Consider the following 27,223-nt stretch of genomic DNA (forward strand, 5'->3'; position numbering starts at 1 on the left):
GCACACATGTAGCAAACTATATGGCTGAATACATAGTTGCAAAAATGAGTGGAATAATAGTCTCATCAAACTATTATTGCAATCAATACTACCCTTGAACCTGGGAAAGAGGGGCATCAAGAAATTATAATATATATATATATATACTTGGTTTAATCCTTTACCCATGGAAGCAAAACAATGTTTTGTGCGTGAAATATATTCATGTCTGAGCTACTTGTATATATAGGCTTCACATCACTTGCCTTACTATGTATCCCATAATTCACACACACCCTTTCGGACATGTAACATGCTATTCATAATGGGAAGGATCACTACCCAGACTAGTTTAGACCTTTGTTGAGGTCTCATCAGTGGGAGCCAGATCCAGCAGAGATACTAAGATTGAAGTAATGCAGAAGTCATGTATATCTCATATACAAATAGCCAAAAGGTACTAGACCTTAATAATAAAAATCGCTGGATGAGAAAATTCTCTCATGATCATGAAATGTTTTGCTTTAAGATTTATATTTTCCTTATATTATAAAAATTACATTTTCCCAACAATGCAAATATCTGTTAAATGCATGACTATAAATGAAAAAGGATAATGATAAAATATTACAGAATAATGGCATTACACTTAGCTGAAAACTGGTTAGGTGGTCAATGTTTTAACCCATGTGTGCATGCACATGTGTGTGTATATTTTTGTATCTTGGAGAATGCTAAGTTTTGACTATTTTACCTCCAAAAAAATCTATGTATTCAAAATCAAACAGATGTGTGTTTATATTTATTGTTTCTTTTTTAAGCAAAAGACAGTGCTGCTCTTTTACAAAAATCTGCACAAGTAACTTGACTACAAACTGTAGTCTATTTTAGTCAAGCATTTTTTTTTTTTAAATAACAGATGCTTGAGTTTTTATTTCTTTTAATTTTATGCATGAACTTTTATTATTATTCAGGCCTCCATGGAGTCAAAAGACTCATCATGGGAGATCCTTCCTAGGAAACACAAAGTCTATCATACCACTCCTTGAACTCAATGACCATTCTTGCTCTCACCACTCTATCAGGCAATGCATTCCACGGTTCAACCACTCCTCACCCACTTGCTCACAGCTTCCTTTTGTAACTTCCAGGGATAGTCCATTATCATTGCTCCTTTCCGCTGTTCCACCAAATGAAAGAACCCTAGCATTAACCCTGTAACTTCCTCTCAACAGTTTAAAAGTCTCAATCATATCACCTCTCCTTCTTCTATCTGCCAAACTCTGTTTCCATTTCATTCATTTTTATCACTTGTTTTAATTTTCAGAACAGGAAAACAATGTCTTTAAAACTGAAAATTAACAGAAAAAGAATTTAGAATATAGGTAAAAAAAATTTCTTGAAAGTCATAATTCATATCACTTGATAATTATGGCTATTATGATAACAGAGAAGTCATGTGCAAGTATGTCTATAGTCAAAGCTAATTAATCTTTTCTCTACCACCATATATTGAAAAAGTCATTTGGAAATATAATTTTATGAAATAAATTATCACATAATAATAATATGGCTCTGTACATATAATTTTTCTTTAATATACAGTAATCAATATTTACAATTTCTCAGTATGGAAAAATTTTCAAATTTTAATACAAGCAATTTCCATAGTCAATGAAATAGATAGTTGGCTATTATAAAAACTATTATAAGACACTTATTCTTTGAACTATTTACACTATTTCCTGATGTCTCTGGTTACAGTATTTACTTAGAGTTTTGTCAAAGCTTCGTTTTGCCTTTGTATTTCTGCTTTTACATTCTGAGTTCATGCCATTTTGAACAAAGATTCTTAAGTTTATTTTGTGTTTACATAACACAAAAGCAGAGATGACTGTTTGCTATAACCAAATATAGTATTATACCAAACTATAGCAACATTTTTATATATAAAACTAGTCCCATATTTATAAATGCTCATCTAAATAACATGCAAATTTTATTAGTAACAAGGTTTATTTTCAAATCAATTCAAAAAATATTTTAAATCAAGTTCCCTTAAACAGATATAACATTATGATAAATTATTAGAGTCTAATATAGTCAATTACTGGAATGTTTACATGAATTGATAATTATATAACTCAAGTAATAATGACAATGTTTTCCTTTGTATTCCCAAAGTTAACTTTCAGGAACTACATCAACTGAAAACACCACACAAACATGCATCAACAACATAACCAACTACAACACACACACATAAAATTCGCAAATACCTGAGAGCTGAACATACTGTGACATTCATTTGGATATATTATTATAACAAGGTCTATTTGAAAATAATTATAAAATCTAATTAGGCTTTGATATAATGCTAGATCTAATATTGACTTTTCTTATGCAATTATAAAATCTATAATTACAAATTCACAAATTGATGACAGAGGATGAAATGGTCCTTTCATCAATTTACTAAAATTTAAAGAAACAGAGCAAACTAAAATTATCAGCTGGGGCATGATAAAGCAATGCCAGAATTGCACTGTCACTAAGGTTTATAACAAAATTCCCTACCCTCAATCTGTGACATGCAATGAAATGATTTCAATTATAAAACCATTAAAGTATTTCATTATTTTTTTATGAGGACCAATATGTGTAACTGATCACATGATCAATTACTTATGGTTTTTGTTGAATTTTTAAAGCTTCCCTGTTGTTTCTTATAGTACATTCATAATATAAGAAACTATTGTTTCTTATATTATGAATAAAATTTCTTTTCTGAGATTTGAATTCAACTCTTGCTATAAATAAATACTGCTATAAGAAACTCACTCACTATAAAGAACTACTGAAGAGTCCTAAGCAAAGGCCTACAGACAATGCTAAAAGAAATTTGTTATAATAGCTAACTAATTATGTACTATAAACTCTTTTTGTGGTATACATGTTAGTGAGACTGTATTTTGTACGATCCTGGTTAGATTACGATAGTAACTCATCAAGATACCTTATTAAGGTCACTTCAGACTTAATCTTGTACCTGATGTTTACATATTTATGTTTGCATATGAAGCATTTCTTGAAATGTTTTCAAATACAGGAAAAAGGTATTTATCTATCTAAAATGAAAAATTTGTCACGGTTATAAAAGTGTAAGCACCAGCATATATTTTATGTAAATTACCAATAATTATATTTTATACACGTAATTCTTGAAAACCACGGAATTTAAACTATTATATTTCCTTTGTATCTTTTGATTCTTGGAATATATTGCAACTGTAGTAAATTACATAAGTAATCACTTCAGTATGTTGAATTGCTGAGAAATGGGCAACAGGAATAAAAATTATAAGCCACACAGGCAGTGTAACCAACTAGTACTAAAATTTCATTAATTGTTGGAAAGAAATCAATGAAACTTTCAGAAATGGTTGTGTGTGTGTGTGTGAGCATATATGTGTGTGTGTGTATATATATATATTAAAAAAGTAACAATGCTTTTGGGCAGGTTCCTTAAATGATATTTTAAAAGAAATCCACTATAGTGAGTTTTTCATTGTAGCAAACTATTCCTTTGATAGCTTTAAGTTCAATATAGATAAATGTTCAATTCTTTTAAATATTTAAACTAGAATATCACACAAATTAAATAGAATTAATGACATCCAGCAGAAAAATCTTTTATACTTGCTAAATTAATAAATTTAATCAATGCAGTTCAAATGATAAGACAAATGATACAAAACAGCTCTGTTCATTGTTAAAATGACGAAAAATGTCTAATTCAGCCTTAAGGTTATGAATGTCTCATTAAGTGAAAAAAGAGAAATAAAAGAAATGAATATTCCATTTGAGACAGTATTAAGAATGAGGAAAAAAAAAACTTGCCATACTCTGTATGTTGGATGACATTTACAATAATGATCATTAGATTACTTTTTTTTTTTTTTTAAGGTTTGATTTTTGGTACTTTTTTTTGAACTTTTCTCCCAGATGAATTATATTTACAAACATACTCTTGTAAATACAAGCATATGTGTATTTTTTAAGTTAGTCTTCAACATATCATCTTGATATCGGCCCTCATATCACTATCAAAAGAATGCATATACTCATGTTTTTCCTTATAAAAGAATATAATTTATTATATATTATTTTTACTTTTTTTTTCATTGAGATATCCATAGAAGATTCATTATGCTAGGTCCTTACTATTGTTGTATATCAAGCTCAATAAATCATGTCATAAACTACTCAATGATTGTTCCCTGCATTCTCCATCTACACTTTCAGATAATGCATTCCATTCACCAACCAATATCCATGCAAGAAAAAAAAAAACCGTTTCCCCTGCCCCTGTGTGCTGCCCACTTAATACAAGTTCCAGGGATTGCCTCAATCTCTCTATCACCCTCTCATTCTATAGAGAGAACTGCTCCCACATTAATATCATAAAACCATTTCCCACTTTGTGTCTCAATCATATTAATATGATAGGCATGTTCATAAAGATTAAAGAAAGTATATTATATAATGTACAATCAATTCTCTCTACAGCAAACACATTTAACAAGCTAGCTTACTATTAACTATTCCTGTAGTGTTGAATCAAATCATCATAGGTGATTTGATTCAAGACTACAGGAATTCAAGTGCAATGCTGTGCTAAAAGACTATATATATCAAACTATGTACTGACTGTGGTTCCCAGGAGTTAGCTATAGTGAGAGCAGGCTACATATATGTTTTATGTAATCATAAAACCAAAATGAGAGTTGTTATTAATAAAACCAAACTGCTCAAAAATATTGTTACCAGTCATGTTTGTGAAAAATATGGTGATTAACAAATTAAATCATACCACACTTATTATTTCATTTCCTGCTGTGAAATTGTTTCATTTCTTTCTTTCTTTTTTTTTTTTTAAAATCTCACCATACTTGTTTTGATATCTGGTTTATGCCAATAAATGTCTTGAAGGCTTTAGTATTCTTATAGAATTAAAACTGGGTCAAAACATTTCAAAAATGAAAAACCCCATTTTAAAAATATAGTATTCTTTTGAGAATGTTTTTTTTCTTCATAGTATAAACAATAGACTAACAAAATAAATGTATTATTTATTAAGTTGATATTTTCAGAGTACAAATACAAACTTGATGCAGAACACTCAAGGCACTTGCAGAAACACTTTGAATTGTAACTGAAAAAGAATCTGAAATCTTATCGATTCACTAGATAAAAGGAAGAGGGTAGACTAGAGCTGGCCTTAAAATGATTGTCTCGGAAATCTCTGGTAAACAGTTGATGCTGATTCTAAAAATAGTCTCTAAGGACTTGTGACTTTTCTGCAACACCCTAGACTTCCATTTAAATTAAACTTGACAAGAAGTTATATTCTTGTTTAATCTTTTAATGCATAAGCAAACAAGTGTGCATATGAAGTATCATCACAACTAGGCTACTTATATACAGAGGCTATTGACTTCATATTAGTTGCATTAATATCTCATAATGTGAAGTACACTTCCTTTCAGATATGTATATTGCTATGAATTATGGAAAGGGTGACTACCCATTTGACCTTTACTGAGGTACTGTTAAGGTGAAGGGAGGGGGGTACTTTGCTTCAAAAAGTCAACAATCCGAATTGTTTCTGAAAGTGCTTGGTTGAATATACTATGTTCTGTATAAAGTATATGTTTATGCCCTAAAGATGCTAGTTTGAAATCCAGTAAACATATCAACAACTTAATAATACATTTATTTTTGATCCTCTGCTGTTGTTTACAATCAAATATCTAAGTCCAGCATCAATACCAAAACATTTTTTTTTTCTTCTTTCACTGCATTTTCATATTAATTGCTCTTTTTATGTGAATTTCAACCATGAAAGGTTGTAACCCTATCATATTTAGTATCATGGATGGACGAAGGGCTAACATGCTTTTTAATGGCTCAAACACTGATTCGGTGATGTAAACAGCCTACTACCTAAAAGCTTTCAAACGTCTATGCTACAGTGGGATATGAATCCACAGTTGGTTGGAGGGTAGATTTACTAGCCATTTGGCCAAATAGCCAAATTCATAGATTCAGGGTTGCAAGAAGTTACTAACAACATCTGGTATTTGCATTTTGCTGTAAAGAGCAATTTCATTCTAAAGTGGACTTCAAAATTTTAGGAGCAGACATTCTGTTTCACTCTAAAATAAAATATTTTATTTTAAACCAATAAGAAACTGAATCAGACAACTTATTTGGAGATACTACTTGATTAACAAGAGTTTGTATTATTTAAGTTGAATATTCAGGATTCATAAGTAACTCATGTACTTTAAAGTGATCATTAACAATTCCTTTTTTAAAATTTTAAATATAAATATAAAATTATAAATATAAATTTTTTTTTTTATTTTTCAAATAAAAAAAAAAATTAAAAGGGAATGGATATATGTATCTACTTTTTTTAAACAGGAGGAAAAAACCTGTGGTAACCGAAATGAAACTATGCCACTACTAACAGCTTTTAGAACTAAGCCAAATCATAAGAATGCTCATAGCCTGGCACTGCCAGTTGTCTGGATGTTATGTAATTTACTTTATTAAAAGGTTCCATTTATCTATCTACTCAACATGTAATTTTTAAACTAACAATAATACTTTTTATATACAGTGTCATAACTATATCAAACTGTACAGATATCACAATGATCAATGTATGATTTTTTTGCAGTTTTTATAATAGTTCTTTAGGAGATACTTGTGCCATGAGAGGTTGCTTCAATTAACACCTGGGATAAGTAATACTATTTATTAATATGAATATTACAGGCCATCATCAGTGGTGACAACAGTTAATTATAAAACAGAACATGAACAATAGGTTTGAAAAAGTAAGAGCCACGTGATGTTATACATCAAACAATGCAATGGTATAACTCAGGAAACATTGATAATTCATTAGTTCTTAAAAAAAATTATTGATGTGTGATTAGAATAAGACTTTCCCATATCTTAGATAGAGAGGCAATCATTCTGATTTCAGTTCAGACAGTGAAGTAAAGCTTCAGCACTTTTTTTGAACAAACATTCAAATTTATACCAACGCCGATAAAGTAATTATGTTTCAGACCTTAGGATGTTGTGATCTGGCTTGGCATAGAATGGAACAGATAGAGACCAAACATCCTATTGTCTGAAACATGCTTACTTCATTGGTGGCACAATAAATTTCAACTTAAATCAGAATGACTGTCTTTCAATATCTAAGATATGGGAAAGTCATATTCTAATCACACATCAATAATTTTTTTAAGAACTAATGAATTATCGGTATTTCCTCAGTTATACCACTGCGTTGTTTTATGTATAACATCATGTGGCTTTTACTTTTCAAATCATCAATTGTTCATGTTCTATTTTGTAATTAATTGTCACTACTGATGATGGCCTTTAATATTCAAGCTGTAATATATAGCCTTAAATAATTAGTATTACTTTCTTGTGTTTTTTCATTTTAACTGAAAAGGTTTTATAATAAAAGTAGCATACTATATAATTTTCAAATAAGTGCTCAATTAGCATCATTCTACAAGCTTATTTAAAATTTTACCAATCTTTTACCAACAATATAAAATTCAAAAATATTCATATAATAAAATAATTTGCAAATGAAAACCTATACATTTTTTTAAATATCCATTATGTTTATATATCTTCACTAAATAATAGCGAAAACAGCAATGAGAAGAAAAGAGATGATAAACATTATCACTGACTAAATTGTGATTATTCATATGTAATGTATAACTAACTCATAGATCTTCAACTTCAGAGAATATTTTCATGCTTTCTTTCTGCATAAAATTTATTGCAATATACAACCACTGCTAGTTTTCGGATCCTTTGCTGATTGGTGAACTGCTGCTTCTTTTACAGGAGGTAGATCTCCTTCTGCTTTTGCTGCTGCTTTCTATAAAATAAAATGACCATTTATTCTAAATAATTATGCTCTTTAAGGATTAAAATTAACCATACAGTCATCACATGAATTTAAATTCAAACAAATTTATCTACTAAAAGTTACTTTAAGTAGTTACTTTTTTTTTTTTTTGAAATCAATTGTTTTGCCTGTTTATTATAGGTAGAATAAAGGTGCGCAAAAAACTATTTGAAAGGAAGTTTAGTTCATATACTGAAGTAGAACAAGTTCTGCATGCCAAGCTAGGGGTATTCCCACCAACACATACCCTTTTTGTGAATACATGAAAGCTTGTAAACCTATAGCATATTATTTATACAGTGGTTAGCTAAGGATTAGATAATCTGAAAATTTTGCTATTCAGACCACCCATGGAAATTTTTCAAGCCACTAGAGGTCTTCAAATAAGTGGGGTGATAGCCTTACAAAAGCATGATGAAATTTATCTACCACCTAAACATCTAAGAAAAAAGGGTTACAATTTAGAAAATCCAAGGACTAAAAATGGAACTTTTTTTCAGGCCACTAAAGACCTCCACAATAAGCAGGTGGCTTTACACCAGCAGTGAAAATCACTATCCCAAAGACTTTTGCAAACATGTGTCATAGAATTTGAAACCGTAGCCTGTTGTTGAAAAATGGAGATGGTTTTTACCTAGACAACAAGATGGCATCGTATGACTACATTTCCAGTTATTATTATTATTATTATTATTACGGGTATCTCCATGGAGTCAGTAGACTCATCGCGGGAGACCCAAACTAGCAAAACAATATCTGTCATATCTCTTCTTGAATTCATTTACAGATGAAGAGCTCACAACAAAGTCAGGCAATGAATTCCACTCATTCACCACCCTCCAGGCAAAAAACCTTGTTCTGACACCTTTGTTAACCACACTCTTCTTTAATTTCCAGAGATGACCTCTTGTTCTTCCATCACTATCACACAGCTGAAACATTTCCCCTGCATCAATCCTATAAAAACCTTTTAGTAATTTGAATGTTTCTATCATATCCCCTCTTCTTCGCCTATCAACCAACCTCTGCAATCCACAAGCTCTCAATCTATCAATGTAGGGAGCATTTTTTATATCACTCACCAACTTGGTCACTCTTCTCTGAACCCTCTCCACAGCCTCCTCATCTCCAAGGAATCCAGGTGACCAGACCTGAGCACAGTAATCCAAATGTGGAAGTATCAATGCTTTATAAAGGGGAATAATAACCTCCTTATCTCTGGATGTCAGTGTGTTCCTCAACAACCAAGTAATCCTATGTGCAATCTTGGACACCTTAGCAATGTGTCCTCTGAACTTCATCTCCCTATCTACCAATACCCCTAAGTCCCTAGCCTCATCAATCTCTTGGAGTACCTTTCCATCGATGTAGTACACAGCTGGTAATCTTTTAATCCCAAAATGCATGACTTTACACTTTTCCACATTGAACTGACATCCATTTTCTTTTGCCCATTTTACCAGCTTATTTAAATCCTCCTGCAAACTTTCAACATCAGCTTGATTTTTTATTGCACTACACAACTTTGCATCATCAGCAAACAACTGAATATCTCCCTTTAAGCCGTTTCCTATATCATTTATATACAAATTAAACAACATTGGCCCAAGCACAGAGCCCTGAGGCACACCACTGGTCACCTGCCTCATTCTGGACTCGGCTCCTCCATACACCACCTTATGGTATCTCTCCCTGAGCCATTCTCCTATCCATATCACCAATTTAATATCCATTCCCATCTGCTCCAATTTGCGTAACAGTGTTCTATGGGGTATCCTGTCAAAAGCCTTAGCAAAATCCAGAAGTACCACTGTGTAGCCAGTTCCTTTGTCCAACTCTGATGTTATTCTATTATGAATAGTTAATAGATTGCTAAGGCAGGATCTACCTTTAACAAAACCATGTTGGCCTCTATAGAGTATCATATCCTGATCCACCCATTCTTGAATTTTGTCTTTAACCAACTTTTCCAATACTTTTACCACTACTCCTGAGATGGTGATTGGTCTGTAATTCAATACCGCAGTTTTAGAGCCACCCTTATGCAAAGGAACCACTTTGCCTAACTTCCACTCCCTAGGGACCATACCAGAGTTCAAACTTAAATTAAATATCCAGGTAAGAGGGGTTGACAATTCATTTGCACATTCACGCAACACCCGAGCTGATATTCCATCTAAGCCTACCGCAGTGTTGGCATTTAAGTTTTGCAATATATTTAATACTTCTGATTCTTTAGCTTCAATTCTCACATTAGGTATTGCTATAGGTATAGAGATATCCTCACTTGGGTGATAGACTTTTGAGAAGTGATCACTCAGTAACTCGACTATTACATCTGATTTTGTCACCTCAATACCATCAGCACCCACTAAGGTTATCCTTCCGAAGTCATTCTTCCTCTTACTTGCCACATAGCGGAAGAACTCTTTGGGATTACCTTTGATCTCTTTGGCTAAGGTCTTCTCATAATCTGATTTAGCTTTTCTTACTATGCTGGTAACCTTCCTAGCTTGAGCCTTGTACTGCTCATGGGTGTTCTGATCGCCCTTCTCCTTGTAATTTCTCCATAACATTTTCTTTTTTTGCAGTTCAAGCTTGATACTACTGCTCATCCATCTAATGCCTGCCTTGTTTGACCTCCTGACCATGGGGACACAATCTGATATTGCTTTCCTCAGATACCCGCTGATTTTATCCCAAGCACTGCTAACATCTTTCCCTTGCAATATGTTCTGCCATGGGATGGCTGCAAGCTCACTCCGAAGCTTGTTATAATTGCCTAACCTGTAGTTCCGTACATACCCCTTCTTAATAGAAAAATCCACAGATTTTGCAACCTCCCAAGTCAATACCACATGATCGCTTTCACCAACTGGAGGTAACGAGGACACCTTACTTATGCATATAACCTCTGAACCAATAACCAGGTCCAACACTCTCACACCACGTGTCCCTTCAGTTACGTGCTGTTTCAAGTAATTATCTCGTAGAAGATGTATGAACTCCATTTCCTTTTTGCTACGTGATATTTCCTCCTTCCAATTGATATCACCATAATTAAAATCCCCCATAATAATCACTAAGCCTTCACTCATTGCACTAAGTTGCTGATGCATGAATTCAATATCTCCCCCCGTACTCCCTGGCCTATAGCAGCATCCAACTGTATATTTGGTTGCGTTGGTCACTATTTCGCACCAGACTGCCTCAAATGAACTCTCATTTACATGTCTATCATCATGATATACTACTTTCTTTGGCTGCAACACATCAGCTATCATCAACAGTACTCCTCCTCCTGTTCTATCTTCTCTATCCTCCCTGAAAATACTGAACTCATCACATTCAATTCCAGTGACCACATCTTCTGCTGACAGCCAAGTTTCACTAATGCCTACAACTTTTGGTGAAATTTCACTGACTAATGCCAAAAATTCTTCTCTTTTATTTCGAATGCTTCTAGCATTGGTATACAAAAATTGCAGATTCCCTCTAGATCTTGTACTGGCTTTAGAACTGATATATAAGTCACTAACTACCGTAGTCCTATGCCGATTTTTATCCCCTCTCTTCTGCAATTTATTCTGCCTATAAGGATCAAGAAATACACAATCAGTGCTAAAGTTTCTCTCTCTTACACTCAGCCTTTTCAATATTAGTTTCCCTGCCCAATAACTTCAACCTGTTCAGAAAACAATAACTTCTTCAATCGCTTATGTCCTTCCATGTTAAGATGCAGACCATCTCTAGCATACAACTGCCTTTTCCCTTCAAACACACTCCAAACATCAACAAACTCCAGACCTCTTTTTCTGCACATTCTTGCAATTATATCATTCATTATCATTGCTCGTCTACTTAACTCGTAATTGTCAAAACGAGGCAGCACACACACTATTCTCCCATTGACACTTTTCCTCTTCACAATATCTAATAATGTTCTTAAATCTTTTCCTACCCGATTTATACTACCTCTCAAGTCATTCGTACCCACCATAACTATCATCTTGTCTGTTTCATGCCCTCTCTTTATTGCTAAAGCCACTCTTTCTATTGTCCCATCAGCCAAGCACTCCTCATGCATACCACTCTCCATACCCTTAATTATAGAATCACCATATATTTTACCACTCTTAACTTCATTCAAGTCCACACTCATGGCCTCATTCTCTACACTATTCAGCATGACTCTCCCAGCTTCATTACTCAACTCTCTATTACTTACCCCCCCACTCTCACTACATCTCATTTCTTCTAGGCCACTTGTGGTTTTATTATGTTGACTCCCAATCACTCCCATACTATTTATTACTGAATCATTCACCAAAGACTCACCCATATGTAATCCTGTTCTAGTTACTTCAGCTAAAGTAATCTCTATAGTCCTAATTTCTCTGTTTAACACATTAAACTCAGCTTTAACTTCCAGTATCTCCTTACCGATCACTTCCACTTCCTCATGAAGAAGATGAAGGTCATTTTTCATTTTCATAAACTCCCGCCGAAGTTCTTCCGCTACGGTCCCTATGTCAGCTTCCATTCCTAAACGCTCCAGCCTATCCCGACACTTCTCACATACGTCGACATTTTCTTTCTTCTCATTTTGCCAGACCGACCACAGATCCTTCACATTTTTCGGTGCATACATATAGCAGTTTCCGCAACGCATCCATTGCGAAAAATCTAACGCTGAGCCAGCCTTTCGTGTAGTAGTAGAAGTTCTGCGCGCCGCTGACGTACGTTTCTTGTTGGACGCCATCTTTACACGTTGATATAGTGAAACAAACGGCAGTGAAAACACAATATATACAACACAGTTCTAAACAATAATACCACTGAAGGTCACTTGTTTCTAACCGATGCACAATTGCAGCACAATTTGTGACAAAAAGCCACACTATATTTAACTTTAAAAACACGTTTTCTAGACTAGCTAAACTCGACCGCCACATTTACCAAGGACACTAGCGCCACCCATTTTTACAAGAAATGGTGTGGCTGTATGGTGACATATTGCCATCATGGTCATATGAGGAAAATGACTATACAAACTATCTTACAAATTAAGTATATGTTATTATTTTAACAATATTTTAACAATAATTTAACATTATATTTTAACAATAATTCAAATTCATGGTAATTCATGCAGAAGAGAGTTCTGATAATCATCACCAGTATCTTACTCTTAATGCTTATAAACTAGTAAGCAACAAGAAGGGTTGTGATATTCAGCTAATATATGTTTCAATAGTATAGGAAGACAAATATAACAATATTATATTTAAACAATATTTTAACAATAATTCAAATTCACGGTAATTCATGCAGAAGAGAGTTCTGATAATCATCACCAGTATCTTACCCTTAATGCTTATAAACTAGTAAGCAACAAGAAGGGTTGTGATATTCAGCTAATATATGTTTCAATAGTATAGGAAGACAAATATAACAATATTATATTTAAACAATATTTTAACAATAATTCAAATTCACGGTAATTCATGCAGAAGAGAGTTCTGATAATCATCACCAGTATCTTACCCTTAATGCTTATAAACTAGTAAGCAACAAGAAGGGTTGTGATATTCAGCTAATATATGTTCCAATAGTATAGGAAGACTCAGAATTCGATCACAATTTTAAATCTCCAAAACGAACAGAGCTAGTAGTGTAAAACAAATCACTGTGCATGTTGGCCTGATTGGATAACACACCTGCTCTCCAGCAAACAGGCTGCATGTTCAAATCCTGTCATGGGCATGGATGTTTGCAGTTCTTTTTAGGTTGGAAGTTGAATATATCATCACTTGTTGTAAGACCATGGTCCTGCTTACTGAAGGCTTGTATCTGGCTTGAAAGCATTCCATGTCTGGTTTCTAGAGCAGGGTTTCTGGACTGTGTAAAAAATAAATAAAAATACAAAAAATCACAATGTCCTTCGCCCATTCAGAGTACTTATGTACTATAGGGTTACAACCTTTTGTGGGCAAAATACACATAAAAAGGGGGAAAGGAAAGAGGTACTGGAGGTCTTCTGTCTGTGGGAAGTCAACATATGTTGGCTGTGTGTACTGCTGACCAACACTTGAAAGTTTTTGACAAAATGAAATATTTTTATTTAATAAAAAATAACTTTCTGAACAATCTTTTTAACTTTAAGATAACACAAAAAAGTATTAATTACTTTTTTGTGTTATCTTTTTATGAACTAAGGTTCATAAAAAACCTTATGAACAATTAATAATGATCACTTCCAAAAACTTTCAAGGTTGCTAAATCAGGAACATGTCCTTTATACACTCACATGGCCCCACAACCAAAAGTCACAGGGGTCGAGATCAGGTGAACGAGGTGGTCATGCTGCGGGAAATGCACAACTAATCACCCTGTGTTCAGAAAAGTGTTTTCGTAACATTTGCTGTACTGGCAATCCAATGTGATGCTCCATTCTGCATGAATATGGTAGTCAAGGTATCTTCATTGCTGCTGCAGTCTCGATACCTAACAGCAGAGATGGTACATACAAGTCACTTGTCCTGTCAAGTAAAGTTCTTTGATAAATGATGCAGTGAAACCACATCACACTGACTTTTGGTGAGTGTAAATGGGTCCAATGGAACACAAGGGTTATTTGCACTCCAAATGTAGAAATTGTGTTATGTTAATGCTACTGTTCAGATAAAAATGTGCCTCGTCATTCCACAAGATCTTTGACGACCGTGCATTATCCACCTCCATTCGAGGTAAGAAAGTCAGGGTAAACTGCAGTCAACTTTCGCATCACCATGAAGCAAAGCCTAAGTATAGGAGATCTTGTAGGAGAAAAACCTCAGCATTTGATGAAGGATTTTCCACACAGTTGAGTAAGGCATGTCCAGCTGCCTTGATATTGCCCAAGCACTGCTGGACCTTTGTGTATTGTTCATTCCATGTTCTAAGATGGCAGTTGCAACTTTTTTGAGGGATAATCCATTTGTACCCTTATCCTAGCCTCACTGCTAAAGATCTATTTTCAAAAACCGTAAAATCATTTTTTTAAGATTTGTTATTGTCATTGGACCTTTTCTACTCTCCTTCAAACACCAGAATTCTTGAAGCATGGTATTAGCATTACCGTGTTGTTGATAGCTTGACTAGCAATGCACATTCCATTTTGGTCTTCCTTATATCCACCATTCATCAGTAGAAGTTGGGCTGAATTTTGTCCAATACATTTTTTGCTACAGGCTCTGAACACCTCTTTAATTATGGCCACCTTGCATTATTAAATTAGCTATGTTATATGAAGAGTAGGGATTTCATTAACTATTATCTTTTTTTTTTTTATTTCGTGACACCTCCAAGAAGTCCAAAGACTCATTCAGTGAGGGCACCTACTCTACAACTCTCCATCATCTACACCAATGCCATCTACTGCTCAACACCCCCAACTAGTATTTTTTGTCCGTAAATTGCGTGTGTTCTAAAGGCCTATTTGTCTGTGTGCAGGATGAAAAACCCGAGTTTCTGGGGGAAAAAACCTTGCTATCACTGTATCAGATTGGCTAACTCACCTTTCAATTGAAAAATTCCATACGTCATGATGAGAATCAAACTTAGGCTTTTCCCAATTGAAGGGGCAACGTACTGTCATTCTTCCAATTGCCCTATGGAGGCATATGTATCAACAGTGATGTTTTAAGAACATTTCACCATATTACTATTTGTTTTCTATATTTTTTTTTTGTGTAGCATATAAGAAAAAATATGAAAGTTGTGTTGTCTGATTTTTTAAATACAGTAAAACATTACAAAATGAGAAACTATTGGTATTATAAAATAGGATACAAATACAAAATCATTACAAAATTGGTGTATATTTATGTTACATAATGAATTATATTTCAGGGTAACAAAGGGGCATAACAAACTAGTTGTTATAAAAAATGGGATGGTGGGAACCACTATACTATATGAATGGATGAGACTTCTAATGTCACAAGATGAAGCCTTGGTTTTTGTTTAATTATCATGCAAGCATATAATCTTACTAATTTCTTCAAATATCCAAATTAAGAAGTTATCAACAAGATGAGGTCAATGCCTGATCTTCACAATAACATCTTGAATGGTGTTTACTCTAGTATGGTTGGCTGAACTGATACTTTATTACATGATTTACACAGAATATATTTTTGCAATGTCATCTGAATGATAAATAAATACACACTGAATTTGCAGGATCTAGAGGATTAATACTGCCAACATTGAATGCAGAATATACAGTTGGTGTCCACTGTGGACTCAGTGAAGGAAGTTGAAAGTCTTCTGGACTAACTAACCCATAAGTAGCCTTCAACTCAAGTTGTGGTGGATCATGAGGAACTTTCTGGTGGTAGCTAAAAATAAAGTGCAAAAAATTAATAGGAATCTTTTGAAGGTGGTTTGCATGGCATGGATGTTAGGGATAATAATTAACTAAATTTCATTTAATTATTAAGCCTTGATCATGAAAGCATCTTCATCATGACAAGAATGCATGCATATAGATGCACAAAAAGAAAGCAAACAAGTGAAATAACTGCCAATATCAGTTGGATGAACATAAATACAATATGTACAAGCACAGCTAGTATATGGCACTATGGTTGGAATCTGCTATAACATTCCTTCAACCTAAATAAATATGGTTCCTTTTACACTATTAACTTGTTAGCGTCGTGTTAGATGCTCAATGGGGTGAAACAGCACTGAGAAAGCATTAAAATAATTTTTAATTCTTCCAATATTTTTTCACAATCATATACAGGAAGGGAAGCCCTATGGTTATCCTTAATGCCAGTGAATACACCAGAGAAATGGATATCATTCTCAGAGACTGCTCCACTTACAGACCTTTAGATTATGATCTAAATTAAATCTCAGATCAAGAAATTAAAAAGCCTACTCAAAAATGTTTCTTCCTGGTCTCATGAAATCACAAAAAAATTTAAACCTTTCAGTTCTTCAGACTTCCTGAAGAAGTCTCTGTGACACATGAAATACTGGAAGAATTAAACATTATTTTAACTCAGTGTTTCACTGCATTAAGTCTAATATGAATTTATCAAAGCAATTAAGCCTTAACATACAAACCTGGGAGAGTGTCAGATCAACAATCAAGATTTCATTACCCTCCGCATAGAAAGCGCAAACTAGGATGCAGGTCTACATCATTTAATATATGTACGTATGTAAGAATACATACATATTCTTATCTCTGTACCTATGAAGATGCCTTTGTGACCAGGTGGAATACTGGCCTGATAATTTAAATCAAATTTAGCTAATTATTCCTGGATATCTTTTCTTCATTAAATTCAAATGTGGATGAAAAATTGCACATTATTAATTACATGCAACATATAAAATTGAAAATTAAATTCATTACATGAAATTTATATTAATTTAATCAGTGTTATAATATCAAAATCTTAAAAATATCATCATTATCTGATTTGTACCCACCAGGGGATACAGGATACTATGACAGTCCAACATTAAGTTAGCATTATTAGAAGTCATATCAACAATTTTTCTTCCAAATTAATCTGTTATTTGGAAGAAAACTACTAACTGCATCAACCCACCTAGATCTTTGTTTTTCTCTGGCTTTTTCCTACCATTCTTGCATTAGACAAATACCTTTTCCCATTCTGTTTAAGTTCTCACATTACCTTATATTAGCTATTCTTACAGATTTTTTGTGTGCTAATAATATGAAGTATCCTTCTAACATCTTCAATATGATTCTACTGCATAAAGTAAACAAATGAGTTTAATAACTCAGATTCTGAGTTATTAAACTCAGAATAATAACTTTTAATAGTTATTATTCTGAGTTCTAATAACTTTTTTTCCTATATAATGTGATCTACAGAGATGATAAACAGCAATGACATATGCAATTTGTTTTATACCTGATTTTTAAATCGACCCATCTCCAATACATCAATTTTAACTGCTGATTTGCAACTTAATTATAGGCTATTTATTGTTCTGTACAATGTCCCATTTACACTATACAACTGTAATATTCTCGACAACTTTATTCCCTCATATATGCCTGCTCCAGATCTGTCTTACTTAATTGCTGATGTATTTTTATGATTTCTTGATTATTTGTCTTAAAGTAAAAATTTGGTCACAAGAGCATCTATATAGTTTCAAGGACCTCTATTTTTCTCCAGTTCTCTAAATTTTTTTGGTTTCTTCTCAAGTATGCTTGCATTAATCTTACCAAGAATGTTCAGTAAGGAAATTCCACTTCTCACATTGTTTTTATTTTCTGCTTTTATATAGGGTGCTATGGAGAGATCTATTCTAATAATCTGAAATTTGACCTTCTGACTAGACCAAATGAATTATACCCCATATTTGAGCATTTCTAGTCTGATATGAAATGTACTCATAACTGCCTCTTTCATAATGTTTTCTACCAATGTTCTGTTGCTGCTTATTTCATTGAATAATTTTTCAAGCTAATTATTCTAGAAGATCCATATTTTCACTTTTTGTCACCTTTACATCAAATTCCTTGTGTGAAGCCTTTCCTCTAATTCAGCGCTGCTTCAAATAGCCTTTATATAATTTTGCTACCTTCATGACATTTAGCTTCTTTTACTCCAAATCTTCCTGACTTTTTTTAGCTAATTTTAAGCATAGCTTAACTTTCTTATATTTTTATTAGACATCTCTAGCATATACTGATCCTCCCATTATACAGATTAAAAAGGAAGTGTCCTATGCATTGTAGAATACTAAGGTAATTGATGTAAAGTCAGTTATGTAGATACTTCATGAACAAACTTCGTTTGCTTACACATGGATAAAATAATTAAACAAGAATATAATTTCTTGGTCCATGCAGTTAGCGTAGTGGCTATGCGATTTGCAACAATATGCCTGGGGAAGGAGTGTCCTAGGTTCGATTTCTGTCGATGACAGTTTATCTGGGGTTTTTCTATCCTGCAGGCAGGCAAACTGGCCATGTGAACACACAGGCTGCAGTCATAAATACTTACAGCAAAGGAAGGCCACCTTGCTTCACTATCTCTCTAGTAATCAGCTGCAACCCTCTTAAAAATAGAGAGGAAGCCACAGGATTAGGATAATTTCTTGGCAAGTATAATTTACTCTTGTATCCTGTCTGAAAATATCGCTATCAACAACATGACTTATCAAGATTTATGTGTTCTCTCCATTTTTTTTTTTTAAATGTGAATCCCACCCAAAAAAGGCTGTAAGCCTATAGCACATCAGTACTGTTGCTGGGCTTAGGGTCAGATAATCTAAGAATTCTCCTCTAGAGACCAAATATAGTGGTTCAGATGACAAAAACTGTCTACTACCAATTAACTTTCAGAAATGTTCATGATGCAGTGGGATTCTACACACAGCTGTTGGCTGGAAAGCAGACACTATCTGTTCAACCATCATGACAGCAAAATGAAAAACAAAAATGGAAACTATTTGTGCTGTTAACTACTGAAGGTATCAGTAATGAAGTATTAGTAGAAGAATTCTGAGCAATTACTGCTCCTCTGTAAGAAACAGACCTTTTTCATTCAGTTCTACCAGTAACACACATCTGTTGGCAATATTTGTTACCAGTGGATGCATGTTAGCTGAACAAAGATAAGCAAATCATGAACTTCTGCCAATCTCACTAGCCATTTTTGTCCCCTGTGCCACCCATGTTAAACAGCTCTTAAACCACTGAAAGTACACTGACAGCCTGGAACAGAGGCTTTTCGTGCTTGATGAGACTATCAATATAGAAAGAATGACTGAAGTGATTTGTAATGTCTTGATGGTAACATACCTCCTGTTGAAAACAACCAGCAAGCTTTGCAACCTCATTACCTCATCAGTTCATGATAAGAAAATAAAACAGGCAATCATCCTGAATTTTTACTTAGAAACAGACAATGCTAAATTTTAAATTGCTGAACAATTAAACTTTGTCCACACAAAAATTATCAGACATCACTGCTTCAGCACAATGAATACATGGAGAGATGGAACAAACTTCCCACACTTGAAAATAGATTGTGATATGCAGATCTACACTTAACATCAAGTGTATAAAGCCCAAAACATTGCAGCACATTGGGAACAAGGTTGTTGATAATGATAACAAATGGGGAAAAAAAATGACCACATGGAGACAAAGCATGGACAATCAATTATGAAAAAAGGAATATAAGTACAAAAATCAAATGACACCAAACAAGCAAGGCCATCTGAACTCAAACACTACAAAGAGAACATGTGCAGTACATTTTGTCAATAGCAAAACATTCCAGAACCTTCTAAATCCACCTCATAAATGTGTGGCCTCTGTTCCAACCTCAATGATGTTCATTATCAGTCTCCAAAACAGCACTATGTCTGGCAGAAACCCAAATTTGAACCTCCTCAAGCATTACTCATTAGCTTTCCCCACTTATTCACTCTGACTCATGTGTCAAAGGCAGGGTTTATGCATATATTCACATTAATATGCCAAGTCAAAGAACATCCAGCATACAATCTCATTATTTTGAACTCCTTTAAAAATCCCCCGCCCCAATTCTGTTCAAGTTGTTTGTGGTCTTTAATGCTCTCTTAATGCAACCAGCCAGTTCTGACCTTCGTTCTCTTTTCTTTAAATGTTTATTTTCTTCATTCTTAATAGTGAAGTCATCTTCCTTGAAGAATGCAATGTTCACAAAAACCAGCTGGCTCTCTTCTTCCAACTACTCAGATCAAAAATGTAGAGAGGCTGATACAATTGCCATCAACCAATTGTCTTCGATAAATTGTTCACATGCCTGCCCCCAATACCAGACAACCCTAACGACTTTCCCAATACCTTGGCTCTATTCCTTACTAGTAACCCATCTAAATACACCGTGAATGTTGCCTGTCCTCTAGGCAACTCAGATCACTATCTAATGCAGATCTATTTCCCTATGGAGGAGCAACACGTACAACAACTCATGCCCATGCATTGTATGACATTATAAGAAAGGCAAGTAGGATCTTTGCAACATCTATACCTCATTTCCTTGGATGGATTATTTTTACGGCCATCTGACTCAAACTTATGCACTGAGCATATCTCTAAAATAATTGTTATTGGTATGCAAACATTTATTCCTAGTTCAACTTTAAATAACCATCACCTATCTAAGCCTTGCTTCACCCAAAAGTGTGCAAAGGATGTACAAAGTAATAATAGAGCATACTGTAATGGGTTTTTCATCCAAAACTCCATCTTCCTATACTACTTATACCAAAGCTCAGAACAGCTGCAAGAAAACTTAACGTATTAAAAATGAATTCAAAAGAGCTAAAAACAGGAAATTTACATCTTGTCGAAATAGCAGTCATGCTTTCTGGCCTCAAGCTAAAGCTCCTGGCCAAACTTCTTTCCAACATTGTTTCCCACCATCGCATTCAGATGGTTCTCTTGCACCATCATCCACAGAAACAGCCACCTCTCCAATTCCTGCCCTACTGATCTTCGTAAATGTACTCTAACCATTTCAAACACTGAGTATCACATTTCACCATTCACCAGAAAGAGAAAAATCTTGTAAAAATTTGATATCAAAAATGTCACCTGCTCCTGATGGCATTTGTTCTTCTGACTGTTCTAAAGGTTTGTGCTCCAAAGTTGACTACAGTTCTATGTCACCATTTTACGCTCTTGTTCCACTGGTATCTATCCTGCAGTCTGGAAATTAGTCCACCACATACAACCCATTCCTAAGAAGAGTATAAATCTACTTTTAAAACTACCATCAAAATACTTCTGCAGCCACTGTTCATGAGAACTGACATCAATAATTCTCGTCATTCCCTGTCAAATCCATTCAAACACATGTGACAGCTAAGTACAACCTTACAGAAAAAAAATTTTCTTATCCTGTTCTTTAATCCCTTCTACTTCTGCCTTCTAGAACAGTCTCCCCTTTGTTTTTTTCTCAGGAAATATAATCCATCATCATCAAATTCCTGATCAGTATCCTCAAGGACTGTATAAGATATGAAAGTACTACATGAAAAATTTACGTCATTACTAACTTCCTATTTACATTTTTCCTCCAAATCAATCAATTACCTGTCAAGACTCCAACATTATCCAATCTTATATATCGGTCTTTTAAGGCACTTTTTACTGTATCAATCCTCCTATATCTTGGTCTTCCTCTGGGCTTTTTTCCTGCCAATCTGGTAGAGAACACTTGTTTTGCTAATCTTTTCTCTCCCATTCTGTTTAAGTGACCATACCACCTGAGATTAGCACTGCTAACAATGTATTAGAAGCTCATTCTTCTAATCTTTCTCGGGACTCTCATATCTGCAGTCTCTAGTCTTTGGTCAAGTGTTTCACTTCTAACCCAGCTCTCAGATCCATAAGTCAAAATTGGTTTGAACAGTCTTGTATACAGCTAATTTAGTGTTTTGACTAATTTCTCTCTTATTCCATATAAATTTATTCAGTTGACTGAATAAATTTATATGTATTCTTTGTTGATTTGTTGTCTATTTCCATATTTAATTTACCATCTTCACTACAAATTGTGGCTAGGTAGCTGAAATGTTTTACTTGTTCTATAGGTTCTCCATTCACAATGCTTCTGCCTATTTTTAATGTCTTTGTCTTGTTATTGCTGATTATAGCTTTCTTCCTCCAGTTGTACAGATTTTGCAGGCAGAGATGATGAAACATTTGCTACTGTTAATGACCTTACACAACTTATTCAGATGCCAACCAGAATACCAGATAACCCGAACCATTCCCAAAACACCCTAGATCTCTTCCTCACCAACGACCCCTCCAAATACATAGTGAAAGTAGTGAGCCCCCTGGGGGGTAATTCTGACCACAATCTAGTGCTCATCTCCTTCCCCCCATGCAACAATGCTTACACAGACACTCCCATATACAAGAGTAGGTTGGTATTATAACAGTGCCAAGTGGGACAGCCTCCGTAACTTCTATGCCACATTCCCACGGTTGGACTATTGCTTCCAGCCTTCCAACCCAAATATATGCACCGAACTTATATATGCACAGGGGAGGATTACCAAGGTAATCCTCACCGGCATGGAAACATAAATTCCACACACTACTCTGAACTGCTATTCCTTAACTAAACACTGGTTCTCCAAAAGATGTGTCAAGGCTGTATACAGATGAAACACCAGACATACCATAACTGGCTGAAATTAAGAACTTCATCCTCCTTTAAAGCTTATACCGAAGCCCAAAATAGATGAAAAAAATCAATGCTTCCAAAACAGAGTTCGAAAGAGCAAAATGCAGGAAACTAGCAGCCTGCTCAAATGGCAGCTGAGCCTTTTGGACTCTCACCAAAGCAAGTGGCAGTAACTTCTGCCCAACACAATTCCCACCCTTATCATACCCAGATAGCTCTACTGCATCATCACCCACAGAAAAAGCCAATCCTCTGGCTTCACACTTTGCTTCCAATGCATGCATAACTAACAATGGTAAATGTCCCCAAGCATTCCAGACACTCAACATATAATGCTCCCTATATCTTTTTTGCCAGGATGAGATCAAAAAAATACCTCCAAATTAGACACAAAAAAGTCTGCTAGTCCAGATGGCATTTCCCCAATTGTCCTGAAAGTTTGCACACCAAAACTGACTCCTATCCTATGTCGCCTATATATACACTCTCTTACTCCACTGGAATCTATCCCACAAACTGGAAATTGGCCTATATTTTCAACCCATTCCCAAGAAGGGTGACAAGTCACTGCCATCCAACTACCGCCCTATCATGCTTACCTCAGTCCTGTCGAAAGTAATGGAAAAAATCATCAATTCCCAAATCCTACACTACCTTGAAGACACCCACCTAATAAATGACTGACAGTATGGATTCCGTCGCTGCCGATCGACAGGAGATCTGCTCACATTCACCCATCTCTGGACAAATGCCATGGAAAAGTTTGACGAATCTCAAGTGGTTGCATTTGATATCTCCAAAGCCTTTGATGGTGTCTGGCACAAAGGCTTACTAATCAAACTACTATCATTTGGTCTATCTCCCAGGACTTCTGTAGCTGGATTACCAGCATTCTGTCTTCTGGATGCACACTGAGTGTGATGATGGACGGTTCCCTATCCTTTTACCATTTAACCAATGCTGGGGCTCCACAAGGTTCTGCCCTCTCACCAACCCTCTTCCTGCTATATATCAATGACGTACTTCAGTTGACCTCTAAAATTTATATACCTTTATGATATATAATGTGTAAGAATTTATTTTTGATTGTGTTTACTCCTCTATGATCCTATATCCATTCCTTAAATCTAGGCTTATGTTGTATAATTTTTATTATTTCTTCAACTCTAAAATTTTGTCCTTTACAATTCTTACAGACTTTTTCCTTATTATTACCTCTAACCCTTGGCCTCTATTAGTGTATTGCCCACGTGTGCATAACTCTATAGACAAAGGAAATGCCTCTGGCTAGAGTCAATTCCTTTGTTAAAATACTAGGGTTAACCCTGTTTCAAATTTTGGAAAATTTATTTGCTTACGCTGCACCACCAAAATTCTACAGATAAGAGAAATTTCTTTATCTAAGAGCAAACACCAGGTATGGCACACGATCCTGTATTCCTCCTTCTCTATTTCTAATCACAATAATCGAATATATTCTTATTTCGCACTGCAGTCGTCACTATCCCCAATATATTTATGCATAAGTTCTCTTTATGAGTGGTGCATTGAGATTAGTGATCAGGCAAGTTATTTGGTTGACAAGAAAAAAATTTATTCATTACTAATAAAGCAAGTCACAATTATTTTTATAGACACTAATTTATCTAAAGTTGGTTTGAAAGGTAAATAAGATAACTCGACGTAACATGGATATTCTTCCCTTACAACATGAAATATTATCAATTGCTATTAAAATGGGATGTCCTTCTAATTACTTAACACTCCTAGATTATTTTTGCACTATTATTTGTTCAAGAACTACCAGACAATGACAAACAAAATTATTTTCACACTGCACTTTTCCAAGTATTTTGATAAAGATTAATCATTCCCTATTCATGGTTCAACTCCTGAAGTCCTACAACACTTCATAAATCACAATTTTAATTAGCCCCTTTTACCATCTCAATCTGACTTTCTTTGTATACAAAAAGTGAGAAGCTCTTACTTTACCGAGGTGTCGGGGGTTTCACTGGCTTATGCTTGCGATCATCAATTGGAATTATACGGCTTGTGTTTTCTTCATCTAGTCCCTTTTTGACGAGGTTACCTGGCTGATACCTTCCATAGGTTCTTTCTTCTGGAAGGTGGATGTGTGAATACGATCACGATTCGTTGCCTACAATGTTCAAGAAGCACTGCTGCAGATGTTGGTCCACGAGGTTCAGCATTTCCTTCTCATCCCATGCTGACCTTCTGCTATGCCGAGACCTATACACATGTTGGCATTCTACTTGGCTGCATCGCCACTCTCATTCGTCTCACCCTGACCTCACAGGAACTTCCTTTCTCTGGGAACGACTGGAACATGCAAAAGGCAAAAGCCTCGTTTTTGTGTCGCAAAAAACTATATACCCCCCCCACACAACGTAGACCTTTGCATATGTGATATCCTCAGGTCATGATTTAATCTTCTTATCTTGGGATTTTAGCCTAATGTTCGCATACTAACACATACTTCACCCATTCCTAAATTGCTTCCCTGCTTTTTTTTTTTTTTTTCCACACAAGACATTTGACAATAGAATATTCAGCTGATTTCAAATCAGGGATGTTATTATCATTTCATTTACATACAATTATTACGCCAAGAATTTAGATACTTGTAATACATTATAAATTCTCTTTCATTCAAGATTTAACACCTCCAACCCAATACACAGTTTTGCAGATGACAGCACATTACACTCCTCGCTTTCATTTGATAAATTCTACTCTACACAACTCACTTCAACCTACAGAGTATCACCCACCACCACCATCCTCAATTTCGATCTGCAAGCAATCCTACAATGGGGTTCAGATAACCTCATCAATTTTAATGCCCCATTCTGTGCTATTTCCCATAAAAAAGAACCATATTTTTCCAGTATCCATTTTGACAATACCCAAATTTCCAGACAGTTTGAGATCTCTCTCTCTCTCTCTCTTCTTGGAATTACCCTCACATCAAACCTCATCATCATCAAATTCCTGCCATGTACCCTCAAGGGGTGTACAGGATATGACAGTACTACATGAAAAATTTACATCATTACTAACTTCCTATCTACAATTTTCCTCCAAATCAGTCTGTTACTTGTCAAGACTCCAACATTATCAGATCTTATTTTTCTATCGTCTAAGGCACTGTGTACCGTATCAATCCACCTATATCTTGGTATTCCTCTGGGTCGTTTTCCTGCCAACCTGGCAGAGAACACTTGTTTTGCTAATCTTTCCTCTCCCATTCTATTTAAGTGACCATACCACCTGAGATTAGCTCTGCTAATGCATTCCTGGATGCTGACAATGTCAAGTTGTTTCCTAATATCCTCATTTTTAATATGATATTGCCATTGATGCCATCTGTTCACGCCTCTAATCTTTCTCAAGACTCTCATATCTGCGGTCTCTAGTCTTTGGTCAAGTGTTTTACTTTCTGACCCAGCTCTCAGATCCATAAGTTAAAACTGGTTTGAACACTGTCTTGTATACAGCTAATTTAGTGTTCCGACTAATTTCTCTCTTATTCTATATGAATTTATTCAATTGACTTCCCACCATACCAGCTTTGCTGATTCTGTTGTCTATTTCTATATTTAATTTACCATCTTCAGTAAAAATGGTGCCTAAGTAGCTGAAATATTTCACTTGTTCCACAGGTTCTCCATTCACAACACAGTTGACATTTTCAATGATTCTATCTATTTTCATTGTCTTTGTCTTTTTATTGCTGTCCTTCATACCATGTCTATTACAACAGCTATTCAATTTAGTCAGAGAATCTTGCAGACTTGTAGCGGATTTATTTAGAAGTATAACATCATCTGCATAAAGCAAAGAGCTGACATTAACATCTCCAATTTTGATATCAGGTTTAATACCACTTTCCTTCATAATGTGATCCATATAGATAATGAATAACAGAGGGGATAATGCACATCCTAGTCTCACACCAGATTTAACA

The 27,223-nt window shown here is 34.7% G+C and overlaps 1 protein-coding gene across 2 annotated transcripts in view; it reads right to left on the minus strand.

Moving 5' to 3' along the window:
• Nucleotides 1-766: 766 nt before the first annotated feature.
• LOC150104587 (BRO1 domain-containing protein BROX-like) overlaps nt 767-27,223 on the minus strand; it is a 163,176-nt gene continuing 136,719 nt past the window's right edge. The window contains exons 10-12 of one of the 2 annotated variants that reach the window (XR_016548540.1): nt 16,212-16,380; nt 7,809-7,966; nt 767-1,330 (exon numbers count right to left, since the gene is read on the minus strand). Coding sequence is in view for 1 of the 2 variants with exons in the window: in XM_090395217.1 (XP_090251343.1) it covers nt 7,862-7,966; nt 16,212-16,380 (274 nt within the window). In the remaining variant the exon portion in view is untranslated. Of the gene's footprint in view, nt 1,331-1,549; nt 7,967-16,211; nt 16,381-27,223 lie in introns of those variants that run through there. The other variant, XM_090395217.1, reaches the window with a different exon arrangement.

The sequence above is a fragment of the Typopeltis vanoorti genome, chromosome 7 (assembly GCF_054136105.1).
Source record: "Typopeltis vanoorti isolate ZY-2024b chromosome 7, IOZ_Tvanoo_1.0, whole genome shotgun sequence".
In the NCBI taxonomy this organism is placed as follows: Eukaryota; Metazoa; Arthropoda; class Arachnida; order Uropygi; family Thelyphonidae; genus Typopeltis; species Typopeltis vanoorti.